Source organism: Schistocerca gregaria, chromosome X (genome assembly GCF_023897955.1).
Source record: "Schistocerca gregaria isolate iqSchGreg1 chromosome X, iqSchGreg1.2, whole genome shotgun sequence".
NCBI classification, from domain to species: Eukaryota; Metazoa; Arthropoda; class Insecta; order Orthoptera; family Acrididae; genus Schistocerca; species Schistocerca gregaria.
This window is the reverse complement of record NC_064931.1, coordinates 200,097,554-200,109,835: the sequence shown is the minus strand read 5'-3', so window position 1 is coordinate 200,109,835 and position 12,282 is coordinate 200,097,554. Positions and strand designations below refer to the sequence as shown.

At 41.0% G+C, this 12,282-nt stretch overlaps 1 protein-coding gene across 2 annotated transcripts in view; it reads right to left on the bottom strand.

Moving 5' to 3' along the window:
* The window catches only part of LOC126297723 (constitutive coactivator of PPAR-gamma-like protein 1), a 172,339-nt gene that overhangs the window by 109,712 nt on the left and 50,345 nt on the right, over positions 1-12,282 (bottom strand). For both annotated transcript variants that reach the window (XM_049988863.1, XM_049988862.1), the window contains exon 8: positions 6,801-6,919. In XM_049988863.1, coding sequence (XP_049844820.1) covers positions 6,801-6,919 — 119 coding nt within the window. The remainder of the gene's footprint in view (positions 1-6,800; positions 6,920-12,282) is intronic.

Sequence of the window (12,282 nt, the reverse complement as noted above, 5' to 3'; positions counted from 1 at the left end):
CAAAGCTATTGATTAATACCAGTAGATATTAACCAAACTAAAATCTTTCTAAAGGCACATTCACAAGAATATATTTTATACAGTTATCAGCATTAATTTTTCTCAGTCTGCTACTGTTGCTGACTATGCACAGTAATATTTCATTCTCTATTTGAAAATGGAAATCGTGTGTCCAAAATCTGTGGTATGAGGTCATTCTGACTATTATCATCTATCTGTCCCCAAACATCATGACATTTATGTTCATAAGGCACTATTCACAGACAATTTTAAAACCACAACACAGGTGTTCACACGAAATTGCATTCTCATACTGAAATGAATACTATTTGTTATGTTTATATCTAACAGCAGCTCATATTTATACAGCAGTTGGTGATTTGGGCAAAAAAATGGAAACACGGAAGTAATCTTATAAAGACCCAAATGAAACATGTACGTGACGTTATAAATAACTATATTTTTCAAATAAGTCTTATGGAACAGGGTTTGGGGGAAGTCCTTGTTTATGGAACATTTCTGGCATTCACCTCAAGTCACTAAGAGAAACATCAGAATCATTACATCAGGAAGACTGGCTCAGTACTTGGAGCACACATATCTCAAACACAAATTTGGTATTTCAATTAATATTGCAATGGTTTGGAAAATGGGATGATCATTGTGTGTGTGTGTGTGTGTGTGTGTGTGTGTGTGTGTGTGTGTGTGTGTGTGTGATGTCCCTACATTTCCACATTAGTTAATTGGTGCTATTTACAAGGTAACAAGATGATGCCTTTCACATACTAATAATGTAACATGAAGCCACCTGCAGCACAGGGCTTCACAGCCAACTTGCTCTGTAAGCAGACAGACAGTGCATGCATAAGGGCAGCGAGCACTCAACTCCCTCATTCATCACAGCAGAGGATAGGATAGGGACTATGAAGCCGTAGGAAGACTTGTATATTTTTCAGGCTAATAAATTTTTCAAACAGAAACATGTAAGTCTCTCTGTAAATGAGATTTAATTGCTACGAAAGAAACAAACAAAACATACAACTGCCGTATAATTTTATTATTAAGTGCGTAAATATTTCTCATTTTATTTCCTCAGAAAATACAATATTTTTAATAAACTCTCAATCACCTTGCTGTTTTTACCTTTTAGAAGAGTTCCTATATTTGGTGCAGGAATTCAGCTGTATTACAGACATAGTGCTCAGTTCATGTTAGTTTGATAATGAGTTTCTCAAATGTGTTTTATTTTTCTTTACTGTTGTAAACAGTTGGTCACATACACTCCTGGAAATGGAAAAAAGAACACATTGACACCGGTGTGTCAGACCCACCATACTTGCTCCGGACACTGCGAGAGGGCTGTACAAGCAATGATCACACGCACGGCACAGCGGACACACCAGGAACCGCGGTGTTGGCCGTCGAATGGCGCTAGCTGCGCAGCATTTGTGCACCGCCGCCGTCAGTGTCAGCCAGTTTGCCGTGGCATACGGAGCTCTATCGCAGTCTTTAACACTGGTAGCATGCCGCGATAGCGTGGACGTGAACCGTGTGTGCAGTTGACGGACTTTGAACGAGGGCGTATAGTGGGCATGCGGGAGGCCGGGTGGACGTACTGCCGAATTGCTCAACACATGGGGCGTGAGGTCTCCACAGTACATCGATGTTGTCGCTAGTGGTCGGCGGAAGGTGCACGTGCCCGTCGACCTGGGACCGGACAGCAGCGACGCACGGATGCACGCCAAGACCGTAGGATCCTACGCAGTGCCGTAGGGGACCGCACCGCCACTTCCCAGCAAATTAGGGACACTGTTGCTCCCGGGGTATCGGCGAGGACCATTCGCAACCGTCTCCATGAAGCTGGGCTACGGTCCCGCACACCGTTAGGCCGTCTTCCGCTCACGCCCCAAGATCTTGCAGCCCGCCTCCAGTGGCGTCGCGACAGGCGTGAATGGAGGGACGAATGGAGACGTGTCGTCTTCAGCGATGAGAGTCACTTCTGCCTTGGTGCCAATGATGGTCGTATGCGTGTTTGGCGCCGTGCAGGTGAGCGCCACGAGCAGGACTGCATACGACCGAGGCACACAGGGCCAACACCCGGCATCATGGTGTGGGGAGCGATCTCCTACACTGGCCGTACACCTCTGGTGATCGTCGAGGGGACACTGAATAGTGCACGGTACATCCAAACCGTCATCGAACCCATCGTTCTACCATTCGTAGACCGGCAAGGGAACTTGCTGTTCCAACAGGACAATGCACGTCCGCATGAATCCCGTGCCACACAACGTGCTCTAGAAGGTGTAAGTCAACTACCCTGGCCAGCAAGATCTCCGGATCTGTCCCCCATTGAGCATGTTTGGGACTGGATGAAGCGTCGTCTCATGCGGTCTGCACGTCCAGCACGAACGCTGGTCCAACTGAGGCGCCAGGTGGAAATGGCATGGCAAGCCGTTCCACAGGACTACATCCAGCATCTCTACGATAGTCTCCATGGGAGAATAGCAGCCTGCATTGCTGCGAAAGGTGGATATACACTGTACTAGTGCCGACATTGTGCATGCTCTGTTGCCTGTGTCTGTGTGCCTGTGGTTCTGTCAGTGTGATCATGTGATGTATGTGACCCCAGGAATGTGTCAATAAAATTTTCCCTTCCTGGGACAATGAATTCACGGTGTTCTTATTTCAATTTCCAGGAGTGTATGTACATGGAACGTTATTATTGCACCTGCGCCCATCCAATGTGACAAGAAAATGAATCCCATGGGAAATGCTTGTAGAGATCCAAGACATTTTTCTTGTTACTAAATTTGTTTTTATATTCCCCATTGCAATGCAGATCAAGATATGGCAAGGGAGAGGGGCGGGGGGAGGGGGGGGGGGTGTCAAGAATCACCCTCTGTCATTGTCACATTCTTAAAATGAAAATGGAACTTTTCCATAAAATTATATACAGTAGGTGTATGGCATTCTTAGTCTGTTAATACCAGAGTCCTTCCACATAGATGATTTTGTAAGATGTACTGTATTTCCTTTGCTCAAATGATTCTCCAAAAGTAATAATTTTATGCTGAATGCATGTGTACGGTCAATGAAATGTGTTATCAAGAGATTCTTACCCCGAAGCCAACAAATGGCTAGTTGTACTGGCAAGGAATACAAGTATCAGTTTTCCATGATGGCTTTGTCACTTCAAGACTACACAAAAATATTACTCATTTCCATAAACCTATTTATTTCAATCAAAAGACAACTAAGCCACATCACTGTTATAAGGCAAACTTCTGTACTGATTCTTGATATCTTTAAAAAAGTTCTTAAACTGGGGGTGTTTAAGTCACTGCTTCTGTACAAGATTAGCTGTACAGACACCACTACTTCTTACACTTTGTAATGTGACATGATTTGCACATCAGTTCTCCTGGCGTTTCATGCAGTGAGCGTCTCTGATTTCATTGGTTACTGGAAATTTTTTTTCATTTTCTTATTCCATTGCACTAGGAATCCTGATGTATTTCCCAACATGGCTGGTGCTCTTTCAGTAGACACACAAACCATAATAAATTTCATGATAAACCTACAATTTCTATGCTTTCTTCTACACTGCTAAGAACGTCACATCCACATATTGTGTTCTTCACTGTTAGTGAGTCCAGGTGCTCTCTTCTGACGTCAAGTTCACTGTCTACAAATCTGATAAAAATGGCTAGCTAGCCCATGCCTATGCTCAAAGAGTGATTTAGTGCACAGCTTCATGAAGTTAGAAATAATCTGCTGGTCCATAGGCTGGAGTAACGGGGTGTGATCGGAGGCAGAAACTGGATCTCTATGAATTTAAATTCTTTAAGGAGGTGGACTTGTAGGCCTGGAGAATGGTTAGGAGCGTTGTCCGTAACAAGGAAGACATGGAACGACAGATTCATCTCAAGCAAATATTTTTTCACCGAAGGACCAAACACTTCACTGACCCAATCACAAAGATTACATGTCACCCAAGCCTTGTTGTTGGACCTCCATATCACATTTGAACTGCTCTTCTAGACTTTTTACTTCTTGAAGGCTCATGGAGTTTCTGAACGATAAATCCGAATCAGTTTAATTTTCAAATCGCCGCTCACATTGGCACAGAATAGCAGTGTAAGATGGTCTTTCATTGGCTTGTGATTGGGCATTGTATTTTTCTCTGCTGTTATAAAGCATCTTTTTCAAGAACATACCCACCTCATCACAAATCAAAACCTTTTGTGGCAGAGAACCACAGAATCTACGAGCATCTTGAAATCGTTGATAAAGTTCTCTGCTGCCTTTGTGTTGGAGCTGGTTGCTGCGCCGTGCTTCACAATGCTGGGGATATCAGTTCTTCTCTTAAACTTCTCTAACTGCTCACGGCTTCCCTTAAACACTTCTCTGGCCACTCATGATACGAGTATCATCTCAACGAGATTGGTGAAAATCATTCTAACCTTCTCACAAATGATGTTCTCATTAATAGTGTTTCCTTGGAATTGCTTTTCATTTATCCATATAAGGAGCAACCTTTCGACATCATCCAGAATATGACTTCTGTCACCCCCTTAGAAGCATCTCTCTCCTTGATCTTGTGTTTGTTCTTGAGAACAGTGCAAATAGTTGATATAAACCGATTGTATCTGTGGGTCAAATCAGTAACCCTCACACCTTGTTGACATTTTTCAACAATTTCACATTTCATTTCTAAGGTCATTTTCTTTCTCTTATGGCCGTATTCTTGCGGCTTTATCTTCGGGGGGGCATTTCCATGAATGTTACTAAAATTTGAGCGCATCCACATGCACGCACACAATTTAACACACGTTTAGAAAAATATGAGATCACAAGCTGCACTAAGATGTTACCAGAAAGAGTGCTAAGCCCAGACTGCACTACATACTAAAAACATTGTTCATATGCGAGTGCCAACTGTGAACTGTGCTCATATTGTTGAACGTTACCCCTGCCCCATGCAAAGGACACCACTTGTTACATGAAACATCACTCGTTAAGAGTCTTTTTTTTTTTACAATTTGTTTTGCTCATTATGCAAATTGTAGCTGTTTGCATAACTAAATGTCATTCTCGAAACCAAACTCACCATGTTCCATTTTCAGTCAGATGTTTGCCAAACGTGTGAATCATTTGGCAGTGTGCTGAAATGACAATACTACTCTAGACTACAATACATTAATCAGATCTAATGCTCCACATGTAAAACATCAGTAAGTCACCATACAGGAGTGAAAAGAAATCACAAAAAAATCCTTCCCACACAAACCACGCATCTCCTCAACTGGCAGTAAATTATCACATTACATTGCATAGTTAAACAGCTGTGTAATCAAACATTGTCATTGTGTTTACAGATATAAACAAAAAATTAACTGTACCAATATGACAAAATCATACAAAAAAAAACAGCAATAAACGCAGTTTCCAAACCGTGTCTCTATTAATCAAAACGCACACATTTGAATATTATTCTTTATTAATAATAAAGTTACTGACAACATACACTGAAGCACCAAAGAAACTAGTATAGGCATGCATATTCCAATAAACAGATGCAAACAGGCAGAATACGGAACTGCGGTCAGGAATGCCTATATAAAACAAGTTTCTGGCACAGTTGAGAGATCAGTTACTGCTGCTACAATGGCCGGTTATCAAAACTGAAGTGAGTTTTATCATGGTGTTATAGTCGGTGCATGAGGGATGGGACACAGCATCTCCGAGGCAGCGATGAAATGGGGATTTTCCCGTAAGATCATTTCACGAATGTACCATGAATATCAGAAACCCAGAACATCAAATCTCCAACACTGCTGTGAGTGGAAAAAATCCTGCAAGAACGGGACAAGTGGCAGCTGAACAAAATCGTTCAATGTGACAGAAGTGCAACAATTCTGCAAATTACTGCAGATTTCAATGCTGGGCCATCAGCAAGTGTCAGCGTGCGAACCATTCAATGAAACATTATTGATATGGGCTTTCGGAGGCAAAGGCCAACATGTGTACCCTTGATGACTGTACAACACAAAGCTTTACGCCTCGCCTGGGCCCATTAACACTGATATTGGACTGTTGATGACTGGAAACATGTTGCCTGGTCAGATGAGTCTCATTTAAAATTGTGTCGAACGGATGGATGAGTATGGGCATGGAGACAACCTCATGAATCCATGGACCCTACATGTCAGCAGGGGACTGTTCAAGATGGTGGAGGCTCGGTAATGGTGTGGGGCACGTGCAGTTGGAGCGATATGGGATCCCTGATAGGTCTACATAAGACTCTGACAAGTGACACATATGTAAGCAGCCTGTCTGATCACCTGCATCTGTTCATGTCCATTGTGCATTCTGATATACTTTGGCCATTCCAGCAGGAGAATGTGACATCCCACACATCCAAAATAGCTACAGAGTGGCTCAAGGAACACTCTTCACAGTTTAAACACTTCTGCTGGCCAGAAAACTCCCCAGACGTGAACATTATTAAGCATATCTGGGATGCCTTGCAATGTGCTGTTCAGAAGAGATCTCCACCCTCTTGTGCTCCTACAGATTTATTGTACTCTTACAGATTTATGGACAGCCTTGCAGGATTCCTCGTGTCAATTCCCTCCAGAACTATTTCAGACATTAGTCAAGTCCAATGCCACGTCGTGTTGCGGCACTTCTGCATGCTCACAGGGACCCTACATGTTATTAGGTAGGTGTACCAGTTTCTTTGGCTCTTCAACGTATGATAACAATATTCTCTTTATTGATGTACAGTAAAAATTTACCTCACTTTCCACAGTCTCTGAGGCAAATTTGGAGTTGTCCACTTGATCTACATGTTTTCCTTTGTTTTGATGGGGGGAAATCTTTTGTGCAGGAAAATGTGAATAACCATGTCGGTGGTCTGGAAATACATACAAAATAATAATAAACAACGAAATGAAAACACTGAAAACAAATCACAAAAGAGTAACATATTAAGACTTTTCTTTGATTTAATTTTTAGTTTCTCAGATAGGCTATTACACATCAGTCTTTTAAAAAGCTTATATATTAATGTTGTTAACCTTTCACAATTTTTAAGGCACTGCCATGAATGGTAAAATACAAGAGGTTACAGATAACTGGGTAGCATCTTTTTTTAGGAAAGGAGTGCAGAAAGAAAGCGAGTGCTACAAGAGGTTAGGATTGAAACAGTATTGAGTCTAAGCAAGTAATTATCCCACTATACTGAATCCATGCAAAAAGTGGACTGTTAAAAATTTTCAGCAGTCACAAGCAATTCCTCCATCAAATCATCAACAATAGTTACGGGAAAATGTCAACATTCCTTATCATGTCAGAATATTCTAACACTGATAAGTAACACTACAGGGCTACAATAAATGACTCATTTGTTTTCAAAGTTCTATATTTTCCAAAGTATTACATGTACCAATATGATTTAAGCACTTTACAAATGTTCTATGAGTACCCCTCTGGTCACAGAACACACATCTATGTGATCATGAAGTTCATTCCATACCTTATGTAGCATAATCCTGTCAATGGTCATCACAGCAACTTTGATGCATTCTCTGGTCTGTTCCGATATTCTTGGCAGTGGGGGTATGTAAACACAGTCCTTAATGTATCACAAAGGAAAAAGGAACAAGGCATTTGGTCAGGCGTCCTGAGGGGCCAAGGGAATAGAGCCACAGCATAATCATCATCTCTTTTACGCCCAATATAATGACGTGACAGTTTGTCATTTAGGTAGCAATGAACATTGATGTTCCAATGCTGGAGTAAGATGAAATCCTCAACAATCAGTTGTGGAGACAACTACAACCTCAACATATTAAGGTAAGAGGCCACTATCTTCTCACAGAAGAAAAATGACCTATAAAAGTCTGTCTGTGACACTGTACAGCTCACATTGTGGCAGGTAATTTTTTCAGATATATGGAAGGTTGCTTCATCATTGGATATTAGCTTAGAGGCGTAATGTTCATCATCAAGTCCTTCCTACATTGTGATGCAAAATTGAAGATGCTGGTAATAACCTTCCAGTTTTAATTGTGGCACAGGCTGCAGACAGTATGGTTTGAAATGTACATGCCATTGTAAAATCTTCCACACTGTTTGCTCCAGTACTGAAAGTTTGTGGTTAGTGTGGACCCTTTATTTTTTTGAACTGCATACATAACTTTCCCTCACCCTCTGCATGGTTGCATCTGGAACACTTGGTTGACTGGTTCTTTTCTGTTTACAGAGACAATACCAATTCACAATGCTCTGTTTACATGGTGGTTTCATTACATTATTCCTTCTGGATGTAGGTTGCACTATTGTAAAAGATTAACAACCTGCATATTACAACAAACAAAAACCCTTTTCTTGCTCTCAAGGCATTGCACTCTTAATGCCAACTGGTAGGCATGTAAACTCAGTCAGTTTACAGTTCTATTCATGCATCTATCATACTTGTACATGTATTACTCTTGAAAATACAGAACTTTGAAAACAAACGAATAATTTATAGTAAACCTGCAATGAACTGTGTGTATGCAATTTCAGGATTTAAGATCCATTGAACCAAGCTGAAAAAATCTCTCTGTCTGAACCTCGGTTGACCAGTGGTACAGACATGTATGTGTTGGAGGATTTAGGTTACCATCTTATTACTCTAGGGCTAATAATAACCATACATTGAGGTCTTGCTGATAATTTTAATCCATTCAAGAAACACCTTCAAGCTCTACTAGCACATTCAACAGGAAATATTGCTGATCAATTTTAATATACACTTTCTCAAAAATTCTCCCACTAAAGTTTCACTGAACTAGGTAAAAATTATCAGCCAATTTAATTATTACTGTAAATTATCGGACTACAGTAGCTAACTACTTCAAACCAGTCACTGATATTTTTATAGACAGCTCAAATTAATAGAATCATCTTACAAACCCAACAGTCAATGGACTTTGAGATCATGACACACAGTTATTTATGTTAAGTATTAATATTGATCAGGTAAAAAGGAAAAAAAATGAGTTCAGGAGAGTACTTAATGGGCAAAACACTGAGTATTTCAGGAGGCTGCTCGAGTTGTGAACTGACCATGTTTACAGCGGTCATGACATTAATGAAAAATAAAACATTTTTAACAAATTTTGCTCTCTTTTTATTAGAAATCTGTTTCCCCACAAAGGCAGTTCAAATTAGACCAAAGCCTAGAGAGAGGAAACAAAAAAAGGGACATTCAAAGAATAAAGAAATCGTGTGTGTGTGTGTGTGTGTGTGTGTGTGTGTGTGTGTGTGTGTGTGTGTGTGTGTGTGTGAGGGGGGGGGGGGGGAGAGCTTTCTCAGTCAAGAGCATCTCTGATGATGATACTGTAGCAGATTACAAAAAGTATTGCAGAATGGTGAAGCAAGTAACCCGGATATCAAAGCAATTAAATTTTGTGAAGATGACAGCCACATCTGGCAACAAAATTAAAACAATATGAGTTTTAGTACAGGAGGAGACTGGTCAAATTAGAGATGAAGAAGTGCAGATAGCTTTAAGAGTAGATGATACTTCAGAAACAATCTTCTTTAACGAATGAATCACTAAGGAGATGGGGCTGTCACACTCAGTAAATTCTACACTGGAATATAAGGTACCAGTCTTCACAAAAGACTTTTGTTCACTTGACAAAAGCCATATCAAAGAAAAGTCTGTTAATATGATGTATAGAATACATAATACATTAAAGTTAACTGTTAGCCCTAGACACTGACTAGAAAAGCATATTATACATGGCTGCTCCACAAAATTAATAAGTCTTGTATATGAAATGAATATACTGACTGAAAAACAACACTTAAATTCAAAATAAACCAAAGTACCTGCCCATTTACTTTGATTATGAATCATTTCCAGCAAGTCGCTAAAAAGCATTGAAGAATACCAAAGTTACACAAGGCACTCTAGTCAAAATCCAGCCTCGTAAAAAAACTGTACAGCACAATTTCTATGTAACACATATATGGGTGTATGACGGTTCTAGGAATTTTTAAAATCATGCAACTTTTTCTTTGGCAAACCCCTGTGTACAGATATGATATAAATACAAAGTAACACAATGTTTTTGATTCTGTGTTTTTGGTAAACCCAGAGTTACCACAAACTTTGTGCTTGCCATCACATGCAAGTGGCCATGCTGGTAAACCACAGATGTTACACAATGCAGTAAACTAAGGCTCACTAGCTGCGGATGTGGGGTTGACAGCAGAGGTTCCACCGTTGGCCTCCCCCGTGACTCTACAACAACAGCTGCACCCCAACTCAAAAGTAGACATCAGTGATGCCTATGCTTGCCTATATCTAAGCTTACATGAACCTCCTGGCCTAAGACTACACCACACTGTCAACAGTTACTTATTGTACAGCCCTCAAGATCTGGATGCTGTTACACTACTGACCTTGCACTGTCTTCGGACAGTTTCACATTATTGCACATTGTGCCATCATAAGTAGTAGCCTACTAAATAAACAGATTTAAAAACAGTGCACAACTGGTGATGGCAGACACAACTTTGTTCAAACTGTGGAAACTTGTGTGCGAATTTTGGCACCTGGCTGTTGCTTTAGGACAGTGAACTTTTCTGTGAACTACAGACTTTGTGCTGAATGGCCACCACGGCTTCCTTCTTTGCAGTCACCATGGTCTATCCATCTCTTGCTGCTATTCTGCAACAGCTGATGGCTCACCACAAGAAAATCTAAGGTGTATAGAAGACCAACTGGCCAGAGTACTGCAAGCAGCTGACAGTCAATCCTTTGGTGTTCACACCGTATAAGGAAAAAATCAGAAGTGTAGGACTCATATGAACAAATGGGACTCATATGAACAAAGGCTGTGACGGCATTTTACGGCGTTGAAGGTAAATGAAGACGATACTACTGATTCCCTTTTCTTCTCATGGATTCTATTGCAAACTTATCAGTTGTTATGCAAGCTGGCTTCCCTAATGTAACCCCATACACCGATTTCTGCTCACCTTAAATTTTTACCAGAGCTGCAAGCAACAGAGTCAACCCCATCAGGGTTAAGGCGGCTGAGGTCAAGGCACTAAGTCGCTGATGTAAGTTTTCTATGCCCGTCATCAAAGAATCTTATGCAGAAGGCATGATTAGACAAATGACTGTCCACATAGTATGCAGTAAAGAGTTTCAGTTAAAAGCTTTAGAGTTTGATAACCAAAAGCTTTAGAGTTTGATAAGCCTTCATTACAAAAGATTTTGGATTTAGCTCAGTCCTATTAAGTCACACGAGTAGTGGGACACTACTTAAGAGTCCTGGACAGACATAGCTGCTGCAAATAGTGAACCCACACACATGGAGGATTCAGCAGTCAGCAGTGACATCAATGCAGTACACAAACAACTGCATGTGAGTGTCTCCGCACTGAAACAGTGGGTCTCACACTGCCACAGGTTGTGACAGTCTTACCTGTCCTACCCGGACTGTTTTCAAACGAATGCTACAGATAACTATCTGTTCTGGTGGTCAAATTGGACTAAGTACCCCAGAAAGGGTCACCTCACATCTGTTTATCACACAGCCATTCCCGTCTCACGATCACAAGATCAAATGGACACTAATGTTGTCGTATCATCTACTCAGGGAGGTTCCTCTGATTCCCGTCTCACGATCACAAGATCAAACGGACACTAATGTTGTCGTATTATCTACTCAGGGAGGTTCCTCTGATAAACTGCTCATTTTGCTATGGGTGGCTGGTAACACACTAAGCTTTCAAGTCTTTACAGGTACAGTCACCAGTCTCACCAATTTTCAAATATATTACAATTAAGTGCACCCGTATTAATGGCTGGAAACCATAACAAGCATTGCATTCCATGGTCATAACTTTCTCAGCCAAAAACAGCACCAGCACTGTGAATCTCTTCAGTCTAGAGGCATTTAAATCTTTTGGATTTTCCATCAACGACACAGCAAATCTGGTCTCAGAGAATGTTCCTCATCTATAACTGGACACGCTCTCCTCCTAATTTCCCGAAGTTTTTAATTCTAGCCTGGGAAAAGAAAAAAATTTTGAAGTTCACATTTCACTGAAACCTATGGCATGTCCTTGCTCTTTTCACTCACAGCAGGTTCCCCTGGCACTCCGTGACCAAGTCAAGAATGTATTAGACAGGCTGCAGGGAATGGATGCGACAGAATCTATATAATTGAGTCAGTGGGCTACTCCTCTAGTTTTCATCGAGAAACCACC